The sequence below is a fragment of the Pocillopora verrucosa genome, chromosome 10, assembly GCF_036669915.1.
Source record: "Pocillopora verrucosa isolate sample1 chromosome 10, ASM3666991v2, whole genome shotgun sequence".
Lineage (NCBI taxonomy): Eukaryota > Metazoa > Cnidaria > Anthozoa > Scleractinia > Pocilloporidae > Pocillopora > Pocillopora verrucosa.
Window position 1 is genome coordinate 12,085,036 of NC_089321.1, and position 15,738 is coordinate 12,100,773.

Sequence of the window (15,738 nt, forward strand, 5' to 3'; positions counted from 1 at the left end):
GAAAATTATAAGGAGACCAATGATATGCTGCAAAAGTCTAAAAGTACTTTCAAGGGAGGCACATTAAGAGAATATCTAGGAGGGACTGGTCCAAGTACTGATTTAAAGCCCAAAAGAGAAAACTTGGAAATGAAACTTCAAGAAAAGAAGTGTTCCTGCAGCTCTCTTTCCAAATTGTAGCAATTCCTGCATGCTCATAGAATGAAAACTACATTTAAATCAAAAGTACATGAATAAAAGAAAAGGGTCCCAAAGTAGGACCAGAAGATGCGACCCTCTAAACTTTTAAGGTGACTAGCATCAAAATTCTCCTCACAGTATCACTGGTGAATCAAACACTGCGGCCATGAAAGTAAAGGAAATGATCACCAGCTGAGAAAGCTCTTGATTTTTAAATGAATTCTCTTTGTCAATATCTTAAAAATAGGGGTAGAAAAGTATGGAGAATATAAATACTGATGTTAAGAAGTGAGGCTGGGATACAACAACAACAAAATTTGGTCAAAATTTGCAAATCAAATAATCCATGAAAACTATCGGATAACTTCATCTCCAAGATTTTTGTGGAAGAGCACTGGACTTGCACTTCAACCCAATAGATTACAAGACCTAAACTGGATCTAGCCAAACACACCTATATTTAGTCACACATGTAAATCAAGTGAGGCTGGGTCTGCTATGATAATTTGGTTTTCAAGCTTTTGCCGATCTACAGCATCATCAGGGAATGTAGGTGGCATCTTTGAAGGACAACATCCTACGCTTGACACCCATATTTGTTCAAAACAGATTTAGCAGAGCAAATATTTATTGCACAATTAATATACAAGCATCTTGAGTTAAAATTAATTACTACCTAATCCATGTTGAAAATATGATTGTGTAACATTGATAAATAAAATACAATTTACAGTCAATAATTTCCTTCCATGAATTAAGCATAAAATGATAAATTGTTTACATCGTAATGTTCAATAGAGAAAGGAGAACTTTGCGGTAAATTTCAATGTCATTTTTTGTGTAGGAATTGAAGGGAACAAATTTTTTCAAGTTCTTTTTTCTTGGACAAAAATATAACCATGAGATCCTTTAATTTACATATTATAGTCTGTAGACTTGTTTACAATTTTTCAGTTTTTGAGGCAGTATCCATGTTTTACATCAAGATGTCCAGGTAACCTTGAAGGGAAAGGCCACTTAATTGGAAGTCTGAATATAAAATTAGTGAGCCAGTTCAAAAGTGTTATCTTAATCATTTAACTCTCATGAGTGACCAAGACAGAATTTCTCCTTACAATATCAATACAACATCTAATAGATAAGAAATGAGAATAAAGAAAAATATAAATTTGGGGATGATTAGTTGATCCAGTACTAAATTCTCTGAACTAACATAAGAATTGTATTGTTAGCAGTAAGGAGAATTACAAATTTGATCTGGGAGTTAAAGAGTTAAGCCTACTGTAACCTCTTTAAACTCTTTCACAAACAGGAATGACCAAAAAAAGTAATTTCTCACAATATCAATAAATAGTAAAGTGATGAGATATGATTTACAGCATTCTGGGACATATTTGAGAAACTTTTCTTTGGCCATACATTGATATTAGAATCATTTAAAAAATACTCATTTTCTATTTAATCACAATTCAAAACATAGCTGGTGAAAAATGGTCTGACAGCTAACATGGGTTTCCACCCTATATCAGCTTGACATTATTTCAAGATATCACATGAGTTTGCCTGACTTCTTTAATTCAGTTTCTCCTCCTTAGTCAGTTGTGAAGTACCATTTCTGGGTGAGGCTATCATCACAGATTTCCATCTTCACAGTTGATTTTTTGGTAGACATCATACACAAACCAGATGCTCTGTGGTACAACTGCAGAGTCTTAAACATAAAGAGGGAGGATTAAATTAAACCTTGAACCTGAAAAGTAAACCTGTCGCAAATAAAATGTTTGACCTTAAAGAAAAGTTAAAAATAAAGAGTTTGACCTCAAGAGATAGAACCCAAGTTTTCCTTGATCAATGAATGAGTGTAGTGAATTTTTGTGACAAGAACTGTGAATGTCAAGCACCTGACTTTGGTGATTACTTTGCAATCACCAACATCAGCAAGAGTCCTTTCCTAACTGCTCACCAGACAAGTACACCATGCAATCAAACTTTGTTTTTATGATCAAGACCAATAAGAAAACAATCTCCATTTAAAATTAGAAAATCTAAGGGTAAGAGAATCCAAAATCACCTAAAGAGTACAAGACCCAGTTGATCAAAGGTTGATTAGCACTAACCCAAGGTTAAATTTGAATCCAGGTTTCTTTATTCCTCAATTCAAAAGCCCCTTTGGGATACTTTTCTGCATTCTTTTTAGAGCATCCAATAATCATATTCTAAACAAAGAGAATTTGACTGAATTTTATTCTACAGCTTTCACATCTGAAATCAGATTTCTCACTAATCCTGGGTTATCTAAAGCCTGCAGCTTTGAACAATCCAGCCCAAAGCTCTGATCCATATGATTGGGGCAACCATACAAATTCTCACAGGTGATTCTGATCCTTTCAGGTACTATTTTTTGTCCAAACAAACCACAGCCTGGTCATTTACAGCTTGTAATTTGAAAGCCATGTTTTTCATCATTGTGAATGATAAGGTACGTACCTTATTATGCCGCCATTCTTGAGCTCCTCCTTGTCCATGACATTTCATAACTTTCAACATCTCTTGTCTGGTTACTTCAAGGCAGAGCAAGCGATCCACTTTCAATTCATTGTCTTGATTGAGTGACCAAACCTACAAAAGGGTCCATTGAGAAATCAAAAGACTATAAATTGTAATAACCTATATGCTTTCCAGGGGACAGCCTAAAGACCCCAGTAGTTTGAAGGGTGGATAATGCTATATGCACTGGATAACTCTCAATCCAGTGAGAGGCTCAGTGCACATTTGGCCAACACTTACCCTCTAGATTGTGATTTCCCCCTTTTAAGCAACTGGGCAGAGGTTCCCATTTGGGCTATGTGTGACAGGCCTCAGGTTTTTGATTATGGTTTCCAAGAAAATACATAAAATAGCATTTCAGAGCCTCTACATTTTAAAAATAATATTTTGTAGTGAAGCATGCCCTAAGACCTTGGGAAAGAGCCCTTGAATTATCACCCATCCACTCCATGCAGCCAGCCATCTACTGGTTCCCTGGAGTACTGTCTACTTCTCCTAGATAGGACACTAGTCTATGGTAGATTGTGCGGCAATGTTTTGTCAAATTTTGCTAAAAGTTCACTAATACCTACTTATGGGTAGAGAGGGGCCCTGATGGAGTATTTAGTGTCTGGCCCCAAAATACAAAATGACAACCCAGCCAAGGCTCAGACCCAGGCCTCTTGATCAGAAGTCCATTGTGTTACCCATAAGGCAACTGTGTCCTCAAGCATGGTAGAATTCATGATTTTGACTAACCTTGGCATGGGTCTCTTTGCAATTGCGTAGCAAAGCAGAGGCTTGCTTTTCACTTGACTGTCCAGGAATGTCGAGACACAAGAGGCTGCCAACATTCTGGAGCTGTAAGATAAAACAAAGAGCTGTCACAACAAATGTACAAAGTTAAAGGCTAATTTTAGCCGTAATCTCTATGTTATCCAAACTCATTTGAAGACAGCCAATGTGGCCTCGTGCAGATGTAGAAGACCGTTGTTATACAACCATGCATCCTAGATGCAGTAAACATCTCTTCTAGGCTCAAAAGAAAAACTTAAATTGCATTCAGTTCCATGGTTCATTTGATGCCTTTTGCTAAGGTGAATTGCTTTCATCCTTTACACCCTAATATTACAATGCATATTCTCCATACTGTTCTCTAAACATTTCCTTTGGCCCTGACAAGGAGAATTTGTGTAACAATGAAAAGCTTCATTAGTTGGTGATTATTTCCTCTATTTGTGTGATTCAGGAAGATTTATTAGGAGAAATTAGAAGCTGATCACCCTTAGGTGTCCAGGGTTAAACAAACATTTGAAAACCAGTACTTTAAAATTGGACTGTTGTTTTACCACATTACTACAAATGATCTAAAAGTTAAAAACTATATTTTTGTAAACAAACAAGTCAACAGTACTGTACTTGTTTTTAGTACTGCAATTGTTTCTACTAAATTTCATGTCTCGAAAAACTTTGGTATCACATAAAGTTTCACTGCAGCAACTGTTTCAAATAGAAATTCTCATAGCAAGAATATTGCTATCATAAGGAGTACAACCATACAGCTGATAGATGTGTAAACTAACCACCTACCCCTCCCTTAACCCAACAACAGTTAACTCATACCAGGTTAGGGTTATCGTTGAGCTGATAGATGTGTAAACTCTCATTACAAGTTTGCCAGGCAATTCATTGAAATTGTGGATCAATGTCATTATCTGAGTAACTGCCCACCTACCCCTCCCCTAACCCAACAACAGTTAACTTATAACAGGTTAGGGCTATTGTTGAGCTTGGGGAGGGGTAGGTACATAGTTTCTCAGATACTGACAGTGATCTGAAATTGCCAGGGAAAGTTTCATTTTTATGATTTTCTTAGAGTAAAAAGTTTGACAAAACTGATCTTTTACTTACATTTCCTTTATTAACAATCACTTTATCTTTTTGTGATGCAGCATTCCAGATAACACTATTACCACCAACACCTTCTTCAGGAAGTCTCAGTTCAGGGTAAATGTTGCCCATATACCACTTAAAACTGTTGCAATTCAACCTCTTTCTTAGCTCAGTTCTTGCACTTACATCCCCAAAGGGTTTACCCACAAGATCTTTCTTGATTTGATAAAAATACTTCTTGTAGTCATCAAGCCATACTTCCGCAACCCTCATTGAGTTGTATGACATAGTGTCACCTTGTGAATCTGATCCATAAGGGCGCCATCTACGGAATATGTGTCCAACTCTAGAGCAGGGAATGATCTCAAGGGAACCACCACACATCCAGATCTATACAGTAATGAGAAAAAGTTTTGCGTTTTACATAAATTATCCTCTTCCCTTGAATAAGCACCCCCCCACAAATCAGCACCTTCCCATCACACAAGCACCCCTTTGAATAATTGTCCCATCCCTCCTCCTGCACTTTTTTGATATGAGGGATAAAAGGAAAACTTGTTTCTATTGCCACCTCATTTTTAACTTTTTAAGCTTCAACTACAGCAGAGTCAGCACAGATTAGTAGTTTCCTAATAAGCATCACCCTCAATTAAGCTCCAATAAGTGCCCTTGACCTCCTTTCAGCCCAAAGTTTAAACAAGTGCTTTTCAGTTAGTGATTATTTTTTTTTTATTCCTTTGACCTTAACCCTTTACACCCTAACATCAGTATGTATTTTCTCCTTACTGTTCTCTATACATTTGCTCAAGTGCTAACAAGGAGAATTTGTTTAAAAATCAAGAACTTTATAAGTTAGTGATCATTTCCTTAATTCTTGTGACCTTATGTTTGATTCAGGGGTGATATTGTTGGGAGAAATTGGAAGCTGGTCACTCTTAGGGGCTAAAGGGTTAATGTTTGATTTGGAGATTAGATCCTTGCCACTCATCCAAATCATCCTACAGCTGGTGAAGCTTCTCCTGAGTTTTTGTTGCATCTGAGAGATACTTGTTTTACTTACCCTAAATGAGATCTCCAGATTTTCACCTCCCCAGATATTCATTCCTTCATCATATTGACCAAGCTGATTGAAATAATTACGATCCATGGCAAACAAGCCTCCAGCCATGGTAGGTGATCTGTTAATAGAGACAAATTAAAATTAAGACAAATTAATTACTCATGGTTTATTGTTTCTACAAAGGAAACTATCACTAGGAGCCAATAAGAATTCAAAGCAAAGCCAAGTTAGAACCATGAAGTGCAGGACATTCAGCTGAAAAAGTTGAAATAATTGTTATTTGACTGATAATTGTAAAAGAAGGTTCGACTCCAAATATTCATTCCACATATTAAACACCCAAGATCTCAGCTGAGATCTGCACTCTAGGATATCCAGTTTGTGATCTGATTTCATTGTTAACCCTTTAACTCCCAGAAGTGATCAACATGAAATCCTGCCTATAATATCCTTACACTATCCAGCAAACAGGTAATGAGAATATTCAAAGTCATCAGGTAGAAGTTGTTGTCTTGATCTTATACCAAATTCTCATAACTAATTTACAAGGATATATGTAGCAGCTAGAGAGAAGAATAAACAATCAGATCTTAGGAGTTAAAGGGTTAAGCTCACAGGAAAATGTGAGATAAGGGATGAAAAATAATCAAATGCAAATCTTTTACTCATGAGCAAGAACATGGTATATTGACAATAACATAAGTACAGTGACAAATTCTATCCAAATTCTGTGCAGACTAGACTAGATTGTGCATTTTTGACCATCGTAAACCAAGTAGAAATGTTAAAAACCTTTCTTCCTTACCTAATGGGCAGAACATAGTCATCAGGCTTCACAAGCAAATGCTTGGGCACAGGCTCCCAAGAAAAATGAAGACCCCAGTTGAAACCGCCTCTCACCAAGGGAGAGGACTGGTAATCAAAGGTGTCCGTATTAATCATGTCAATCACTGGACAAACAACTGTAGTTGGATTTTTTTTTATCCTCTCCAGAAGTGGTGGAAGCCAATCTTTATTCACTTCACAATGACTGTCCAAGAATACTAGCACTTCACCAATTGCATTCTTTGCTCCCATCATTCGCCCTCTTATGAGACCTTCACGCCGAGCTGTCCTCAATAGTTTGGTTTTTGGTAATTTTTTTACATAATTTTGAAGTTCATCTTTCAATGTTTCTAAGCTGCTATGGTCATCAACTAAGATTATTTCATGAACTAGATTTTCCGCTGTTCTGTTCAAGACACTGTGTACAGTTCTCAATAATGTTGACCATGCTTCATTGTGAAAGCAAATGATAATACTGGCTGATGGTAGATTTGAAGAGTATGTCATTGATTTACACCTGCAATATAATAAAGAGGAATAATAATTATTAAGTACTCACACACTTAATTTGGAAAATTGATTGGAGTATATCTGGGGTTGAAGTAATCATCTCTAGCATACTTTATGGCAGGCTTGGAGGACCTTGCCTTCCCTAGATACTCTATAGATGTGCTTCCCCTGAGAAAATTCTCTAACAATTATTTTGAATAGATAAATGAAATAATCTCCTCCTTTATCAAAATTCAGCCACAAGAAAATGACTTAAGTTTCTCTTTAAATCCTGGGTCTTCAAAACTTACTTGGCTTATGGATCATTTGGAAATGGCTGAGAGTTTAAATAAACAAGCATATATTTTTTTAAAAAAAGAGCATTCTTAGAATTTTGAGGGGCAATATAAATTGGAAAACTTCCTTTCCATCAAAAATTGCTCTGGAATTGGGAGAGAGAGCAAGAAGATTTTAGCACAGTAGCACTTGGAGAGCACTATGAAGCAGCAGTGTCTCAAGATCATTTAAACGGATGACATGACCCTTGTGCGTTCCTCCCACTGATGTCCCCCTAATAGGATTGCTTGTAATCACCTGTAATGCTGTTATGAAAATTTGGATCAAAAGAAATCTTGCGTTTCCCTATTTACCATATGTTTGCTTAAGTCATAGAACTCATCCATCAGATTTCCATCACTAAGGGGGAGGCAGCAGTTATCGTAAGCAATGGTTTATAAGATTGTAGAGTTCAACAAATAGCATAATTGTGTCAACAGTTAAATACATTTAAATTGGCTACTTACAATTCGTGTCTAGTGTCCTGTATTTCACGGTAAAACCCCAATCTGTTGCTAACAAGTTCATTAAAAGCGTGTTTCTCGTAACCGTTTTCCCTAATTCTCTGATCCTCCTTATTTCGAATTAAACCCAAAGTGCTAGGGTCCTTCTCTTGCGCTATCATCTCTCTCTCGAAATCATCCGACGGGCTGTCGTTTTGAAGATGTCTACCGTATCCTTTGGTTAAATATTTATCGTTCGACCCCAAATACATAAAAGAAACCACGTTTAATAACATCCAAAACATCAGAATCATAAAAGAACACAGCATAAAATACCGTGTTGGTAATTTGTAAGCCATAATGTACATGCATGCACATCCCTCACTGAGCGGACAAAATTAATTTTCTACGATACAAGATCAGCTGCCTCCATGACAATGAATAAAGCATTCAGTCAGCTGAGTTATGCAGGCCTATGAAGTCCTCCTTAAAAACTTTATTTTAACTTGATTCATCGAAAAATTTCCTCTTTGCTCGTCTGATCTTTGAATCATGCGTCATCTAATGGAGAAAGTAGACAATTTCCCTACAAAATGCAAACACATTCCTGTTCCTTTCTCCACTACATAGGTTCTGTAGATCACGCTTTCCACATCTGTTAAATGAAACATCAACAAAAAGGGATTTAATAAAAACTAGGAAACCATAATATATAGTGTACTAAAGTTGACATTTACAGTACAAATGCGAACAAGGCATTCCGTGACAATCTGATTCGAACTATGGAATACAACCGACTTTGAAACGCATATTCTAATCCTCTGTATAAACAGTGAGTGCTTAGCGAGGCAGTTTCAAACTCATAAAAATTGTTAGAATCAAAAGCTCTCTCATGATCTTGATTTTATCACCCTCTTGACATCATGCCAATATTTTTCGCGAGGAGCATTGCAAACCAATTAAGAGCACGTTTTATAGGTACAGGCGTATTTTCTTCCCGCCAAATTTTGAAGGGCCTAGAAACGCACCTGGTTGATTTCAAACGCAAGAGAAACTCACTTTGTCAAAAGAAACTCGCTTCTTCCTGCACTTATCTCCGAACAGAAACTTAACGCAGTTTCGTACAGCAATAAGACTCCTCTCTGGGACACAGCCAAGAGAACGAAATTTTTTGCATGTACGTGAGTTACATGATAGAATATCGCTGATTGCAGCAGACAGAGGAGCGTGTGTTTATGTCGAATTCTATTGGATGGAATCGATATCTGCTGTTGATATCATGATTTAATCACGTGTGCATGTCATGTTGTGCTTGCTGACCGTGGGGACTGCGCTCGAAGAGTATCCGTAAAGTTTCGGAAAGGTTCGTTACTATCCGTCAAAAACCATCGTTGGTCACATGGTCACCGGTAGCTCCTACACCATTCTTCTCAGCCGCCATGTTGGTCCACGGATTACGGCGTGCGGCAAGAGCCGCTCTCAGACCTAACTTTGTCGCTCGCACTCTAAGACAAACTCAACAAAGAACACTTCCAGTATGTTCGCAACTGTGTAAGTAAAAAAATAACGAAAATTCATTCATTATTTTTAGCTAAAGGAATGAGTTCTTTGGACGGCATTTGTAGGAAGACACGTTGATTACGATACTGACTTTGTGCTTCATGTTTAGCAATGATTGCTTCCTACTTTCAAGTTCACTTTAAACAGTGACCGGAATTAACTTTCACGTCTCCAACCGTTTTTCATTGTAGTTTTATGCGCTTCCATTTGATTCTTTGTGGACTTGCATGATGATATTGTGTCGGCTTGTATAGTAAGATTCTTGTCCAACTTACCTCCTCCAGATAATCGTCGATATGTTTCAACCGATAAGCCCGTGTCCGCCGCGGCTGCTGCATCGGCTGCCGCACCAAAGGCAGGCTCAGCAGCCCCAGCCGCTGCACCAGGAGCAGTTGGTAAAATCATTGCTGTTATCGGTGCCGTTGTTGATGTACAATTTGACGAGGCCCTCCCTCCTATTCTGAACTCACTGGAGGTCGAGGGTAGATCACCAAGACTCATTCTAGAGGTCGCGCAACATTTAGGTAAGGATTCCTTCAGCCCGTTAGAACTAATGTTGTTGTTTGCTTAATTTATCATTATCCAGAAAGTTTCACATACTTGTGATTTGGAAAAACCCATCAAACTCTTCAGGCTTCCACAGTATAGGTATTGCTCCCCTCCCCCCCCCCCCCCTTCCCCCCAACTATTTCATTTTACATTGCTTCAGACGGTTCAACATTTGTCTCTGACAGCAAAATACATGACATGTTTAGAAAATCAAAAATGGCTGTGACCAGAAATCATTCATTAGCTTTCCTTGAATGCAAAAGTCTGCAGAGGGTCTAAGGTCTAATTTTATCTGTAAATACAGCCAACAATCAGTTTAAGAATCATTTTGCCATCTAAAAAATAAAAATTTTGAAAAGAGGATGTATAAGCATAAGTGTATTATAACTCGTGGGTATTTTACTTTCCCAGTGTATTAGAATTTGAAAATTAATCCCCATGAATCAAACCTCGCAAAAACAAAGGAAAAGAAGTGAAGAAAAGTGATTGAAGGAGCCTGAATTGAGGAAAAGCCTAGATATATGCTTTTCCTTGCTATAATTGCTTTCAAGATAAAGTTGAAAAATTGAATTTAGTGAACTATTAAGATCAGCGTCAAATTTCTTGTATTTACGGGGGGGGGGGAGGAGGGAGGGAGGGAGGGAGGGAGGGAGAAGTCTGGCCGCAAGAAAGAAACTTATGTGGGGATGGTCTTAGTAACTCATGGACTTAACTTCTTTAGGTGAGAACACTGTGCGAACCATTGCTATGGATGGTACAGAGGGTCTTGTGAGAGGCCAAATATGTAAGGATACTGGTGGGCCTATTACAATTCCTGTGGGGCCAGAAACACTAGGAAGAATTATTAACGTTATTGGAGAGCCCATTGATGAAAGAGGACCTGTTGATACTGACAAGTAAGTGATTACATTGTTTGTTAAGGTATAGTAAACTTGAGTTCCCAATCACTATCAGGAACAAAATTTTTTATAGAAGTTACATCATCTACGCTTTGTTGTGCAGACAGTCAAACAAGTTATATTTGTTTTTCCTTCAGATGAGCCTTAAAAAAGTAATTGGCTTTTAAGTGATGAGAAAAAGGATAAAGAAAAGATGAAATATTATAATTGATTTGGGAGACTCTGAAATTGTGTTATGTCTTACTTCATGCTCTTATGGCAAAGAGAGTTATTTTTCCTATGACTCTTTTCAGACGTGCTGCCATTCATGCAGAAGCACCTGAATTTGTGGAAATGAGCACAGAACAGGAGATTCTAGTAACAGGAATTAAAGTGGTAGATCTTCTTGCACCATATGCTAAGGGTGGAAAGATTGGTATGATCAATTATTTGTTGTATATGACAGTTTTGCTTTGACTTCTTGTAGTTAAAGTCTATGAAGTAAAGAAATCTTTAAAAAATGTTTTCTTAGGCATTGTTTTGCTTATTTACATGTACTTTTTTGTTCACCCAAACTGTAATTCTAGTTTTTGTGGCTTTTGTTTATTTGACAAATCATCCTGACTAACCTGTGATTGACTTTGCCAAGAATTATGTATTTTTTTTTCCCTTTTCTTTTTCATGACAAATTTACAGGTCTGTTTGGCGGAGCTGGTGTTGGAAAGACTGTGTTGATCATGGAGTTGATTAACAATGTTGCAAAAGCTCATGGTGGTTACTCTGTGTTTGCTGGCGTGGGTGAAAGAACACGTGAAGGAAATGACTTGTATCATGAAATGATTGTGTCTGGTGTCATCAGCTTGAAAGACAAGAGCTCCAAGGTAGTGATTGACAGATAGTTTTGAGGAACCTGTCATGAAATATTTAGTTGTCAACTCTGTGGACTGCAAAATAGGCTGCTAATACTCTTTGTAGAAAGATACATTTTGGTCTTTTGAACGGTACAGAAGCACCTCTAATGATATTACTATGCATGACAAATGGGGCTCAGTTACGTTTGATAATAATAAAAGTGTATGTTGTCTTGCTCAGGACAAGCATAATATACCATCAAAGAGAGCATAAGCTGTTATAGTTCACTGAAAGCCTGAATTCAAATCACACTCGCGAAATCATAAAATGAAAGCCACCTTAATCTCAGAGGGCCCTATTAACATCAACAGTTCAACTTAAGTCAAGGACTTAGGTGGTGTCTCAGTGTTGGTTATTTTGATCATCAATTTTGTAACGTGTTGATTCTGTTGTGTCGTTAGGTGGCTCTGGTGTATGGTCAGATGAACGAGCCCCCAGGCGCCCGTGCCAGAGTAGCATTGACTGGCCTGACTGTAGCTGAGTACTTCCGTGATGAGGAAGGACAGGATGTGCTGCTTTTCATTGACAACATCTTCCGTTTTACTCAAGCTGGTTCAGAGGTGTGTGTAACAGTGATGTAGCACAACTATTTACCTTCAAAGGGCACTGGCTTTGTAAAGTAGCCCTTCACCTGGGTTGAACAGAGTAACTTAGTTGAGGAATTTTTACATCAACAGATCCTTAAATTGAATCCTTGGTACAATTTAGCTTTTATCAAAGTACCCTAAGGATGTTTCATTTGAGCTGAAGATAAGACAGAAATATGTTAGCTTCAACCTACCACAGGAAGTACTTAATATTATGTCTTTCCCAGGATGCTTTGTATATTGATCATGGTATTGAAAAGCCAAACAAAGTATTCTTGTTTCTCTTTTTTTGCAGGTGTCTGCTCTGTTGGGACGTATTCCATCAGCTGTGGGATACCAGCCAACTCTTGCCACTGATATGGGTACTATGCAGGAAAGAATTACCACAACAAGAAAGGGCTCCATCACATCAGTACAGGTAAATTGCAATAATTCTGTAGCCATTAGCAAGACTTTTTTTTATTTAAATGATCATTTTTATCTTGGCAAAAGGTTGAAAGTGTTGCAGTAAAACACAACAGCGATGAATAGTACTTTGGAATGAATTAAACCCTTAACTGACATAGAAGAGGAGTGCTTTCAGGGGGTAGATTTTCATTTTCAGAACAATAAGTTTTAAAATACGAAGTACATATAAGTTCAATGGACTATACTTCTCACCACTGCATAAATCATTTTCTAAGTTCAATGGCTTGCAGCCACTTTGATTATAAAGGGAAGAGAAAATCTTGCCCATGTGGATAAAAGGCTGTTTGTTTCTTGATAGGCTATCTATGTGCCAGCTGATGACTTGACAGATCCTGCTCCTGCTACTACCTTTGCTCACTTGGACGCCACCACTGTGCTTTCCCGAGGCATTGCTGAGCTGGGTATTTACCCAGCTGTGGACCCTCTGGATTCAACATCTCGTATTATGGACCCCAATGTAGTTGGTCAAGAGCACTATGAGGTAGCAAGAGGCGTACAGAAGATTTTGCAGGTAAGACAAAGTTCATCTCTTATGGTAACATTTTTCTTCTGTGGAAGATTTGGGCCTAATTTATATCCTTTCAGTAAGTCATGTCATTGCAGTTAATTAACAATACAACTTGTACATGTACATGCAGGTAATTTTGTTTGATCAACTGAGTTGGTAATGTAAATTAGCCACTGTTAAGAGTTGAAAAGCTGACACTTCAAGCATTAGCTCTTCCTCAATCACTCTGAGCCAAGGGCTAACGCTCAAAAAGTCAGCCTTTACAGTAGCCAATTCACATTATCAACTCAGTTGATAATACTAGATTACCCTCTTATACTATACTTTAGAAACTTACCCCTTTTATTAACTGTATATCATGTTTGATTGCTAAGTTTGTTTGTTTACTTTTTGTAGGATCACAAATCTCTTCAAGATATCATTGCTATCCTGGGTATGGATGAGTTGTCTGAAGATGACAAACTGACAGTGGCTCGTGCAAGGAAGATCCAGAGATTCCTCTCACAGCCTTTCCAGGTTGCTGAGGTTTTCACGGGCCACGATGGCAAGCTTGTTCCCTTACCGGTACAACAATAATGATATTCACTTTCTCCTTCATTATTCAACTGAGAAAAGTTGTTTCTGTCCATGGAAACTGATGGATGTGTGTTACTTGAGGCCAGTAAATTTTTAAGAGAGAAATGGTTTGGTGCAAAATTATTGAAAATTACAGTTGTGTGTTTGCATCTTGAAACAAATAGATTACTTCTGCAGCATTTTCTTAAATTTTTTTTCCCCCCTTTGTCAGGACACTATCTCAGGATTCAAGAAAATCCTTCATGGTAGGTTGAACTACATGTATTTTAAAAAAATCAGAATTTGTTTTTCTTTTATATCTTCATTACACAAAGCATGTTTGGAAAGGTTCAGTCCTTTTTTGGAAGAGGAAATTGTTTGATGCACTTTTCCAGTTCTATCTCTCTTTCTGTTCATTTTTAAATCTTTACTGTTCTGTTTAGCCACAAAGGTTTGAATATTTTTGCTAACATGTCTTCTTGTTTTTCTAGGTGAATATGATCATCTGCCTGAAGTTGCATTCTACATGGTAGGGGACATCAGTGAGGCTGTAGCAAAGGCAGAGAGACTGGCAGAGGAAGTGCAGTAAACAGCTCTTTTCTTTTCAGACTTGTAAATGTACTGTGGGTTGATACACTTGCCGTGTGCTGTTTTTTACAACATTGAAATGAATAAATTGAAGTTCTAAGACCTTGATTTGAGTATCAATCATGATTTTAACGTTTCAAGAAGCAAGAATGTTCTTTTTTCACCCGATGAGACTTAACTGGTCTTAGACCTTTGAAAGAGGTTTGAAAATCTTTCCCAATTTCTTCAATTGCAGTGGGTCTACCTTTGAGGATAAGTTCTTTGAAATCTTCATAGGGAAACAGGAAGGACACAGAACAAGCTTTTCGACAGTTTTGTCGTTTCTGGGCCAAAACTAAATTGATTGAATGGTAGTGAGTATGTGGCTCAGTGAACAAGGAAATGTGGGGGATGTTTGTCAAGAGAGGTCATGATTAGATTCACCACTTGCTGATTGGGGTGGGACTAGTTTTAGATCATTTATGCTGAAAAATTTATGCTTTTGAACCTAACCAATAACCTCAATTTTTTCTATTCATTATGCTCCTAAGAGCCTCTTAACCCCTTCATCATCTCCCCTACCCCCCTCTATGCTTCTTACTACCAACAGGTAAACTTATTAAGAATGAAAGGCTCAGCAAACTTCAGAGTATCATTTTATTGGATCAAAATCTTGAAGTTCAACTAAGATAAGCAGGTTGCAGAATTCATCTTATCAAGGGAACTTTTAAGAAGCTTAATCATTATGCCTGCGTTCTGTACGATACTTTGACTGTAGCTTTATGCCCACAATTATGCTGGAATAATTTATCTGATCCTAGCGAGGGTCTATGGTGCTGCTGACCCCTTACCTCCATTATGAAAAAGTATCCACTGAGAACACTACTGAAACGAGTAGTTGTAAATAGGACCTGAAAAAAATTCAGGCCCGTACGGGATTTGAACCCATGACCTTTGCGATACCGGTGCAGCACTCTACCAATTGAGCTGACAAGCCAACTGGGAGCTGGTCAATGAATTGGGTCCAAACAAACATCCAAGTGAATGGTTTTTTCAGGCCCTATTTACAACTACTCGTTTCAGTAGTGTTCTTAGCTGCGAGGATCTCTTAATTTCATCTCTCCACCGCAGTGCAATTTTCATATATCTAAAATCTTTAGTATCCACTGTTTTTCGTTGTTGTTATTGTTGTTGGTGTGTGTTCAGTAAGAGACGTTCCGATTTGGTCTTGGATTCTAGCGAGACTCATGTGCAGAACTACCGTGATAAGCACCCTCTCTATGCGCCCCTTTGAGTATCGTTGAGAGAAAAAAGAGGTGTCCGAAACATGCACCACTATATTTAAAAAAACCTGTTAATCAAGGCTGATTGCATGCAAACGAGCCGTTCAATGCATCAATGT

At 37.8% G+C, this 15,738-nt stretch overlaps 2 protein-coding genes across 3 annotated transcripts; one reads left to right on the top strand and one right to left on the bottom strand.

The window, feature by feature from the left end:
• Nucleotides 1-807: 807 nt before the first annotated feature.
• LOC131776193 (polypeptide N-acetylgalactosaminyltransferase 11) lies at nt 808-8,982 on the bottom strand. 2 transcript variants are annotated; one of them, XM_059092359.2, is made up of 8 exons: nt 8,812-8,982; nt 7,777-8,407; nt 6,465-7,001; nt 5,660-5,777; nt 4,618-4,989; nt 3,466-3,567; nt 2,668-2,799; nt 808-1,891 (listed from the first exon to the last, which is right to left on the bottom strand). In XM_059092359.2, the coding sequence occupies exons 2-8, from the start codon at nt 8,118-8,120 to the stop codon at nt 1,772-1,774; spliced, it is 1,725 nt and encodes a 574-aa protein (XP_058948342.2). In that variant the 5' UTR covers nt 8,121-8,407; nt 8,812-8,982; the 3' UTR covers nt 808-1,771. The 2 variants fall into 2 exon arrangements, with proteins under 2 accessions (XP_058948342.2, XP_058948343.2); XM_059092360.2 differs by having other exon boundaries at nt 8,781-8,982.
• A 159-nt stretch (nt 8,983-9,141) lies between these two features.
• On the top strand, nt 9,142-14,465 carry LOC131776194 (ATP synthase subunit beta, mitochondrial). Its single transcript, XM_059092361.2, has 11 exons — nt 9,142-9,303; nt 9,597-9,836; nt 10,583-10,757; nt 11,054-11,175; nt 11,436-11,620; nt 12,053-12,211; nt 12,534-12,656; nt 13,005-13,217; nt 13,611-13,778; nt 14,002-14,035; nt 14,261-14,465. The coding sequence occupies exons 1-11, from the start codon at nt 9,192-9,194 to the stop codon at nt 14,356-14,358; spliced, it is 1,629 nt and encodes a 542-aa protein (XP_058948344.1). The 5' UTR covers nt 9,142-9,191; the 3' UTR covers nt 14,359-14,465.
• The last annotated feature ends 1,273 nt before the right edge of the window (nt 14,466-15,738 follow it).

Excerpts from the sequence above, each read along its gene's own strand:
- LOC131776194 (XM_059092361.2), top strand. The coding sequence starts at position 9,192 with ATGTTGGTCCACGGATTACGGCGTGCGGCAAGAGCCGCTCTCAGACCT. Across the intron at positions 13,779-14,001 it reads GCAAGCTTGTTCCCTTACCG|GACACTATCTCAGGATTCAA; the intron begins GTACAACAATAA and ends CCCCTTTGTCAG. Across the intron at positions 14,036-14,260 it reads ATTCAAGAAAATCCTTCATG|GTGAATATGATCATCTGCCT; the intron begins GTAGGTTGAACT and ends TTGTTTTTCTAG.
- LOC131776193 (XM_059092359.2), bottom strand. The coding sequence starts at position 8,120 with ATGTACATTATGGCTTACAAATTACCAACACGGTATTTTATGCTGTGT. Across the intron at positions 3,568-4,617 it reads TGATTGTTAATAAAGGAAAT|CTCCAGAATGTTGGCAGCCT; the intron begins GTAAGTAAAAGA and ends TTTATCTTACAG. Across the intron at positions 2,800-3,465 it reads GCAAAGAGACCCATGCCAAG|GTTTGGTCACTCAATCAAGA; the intron begins GTTAGTCAAAAT and ends ACCCTTTTGTAG.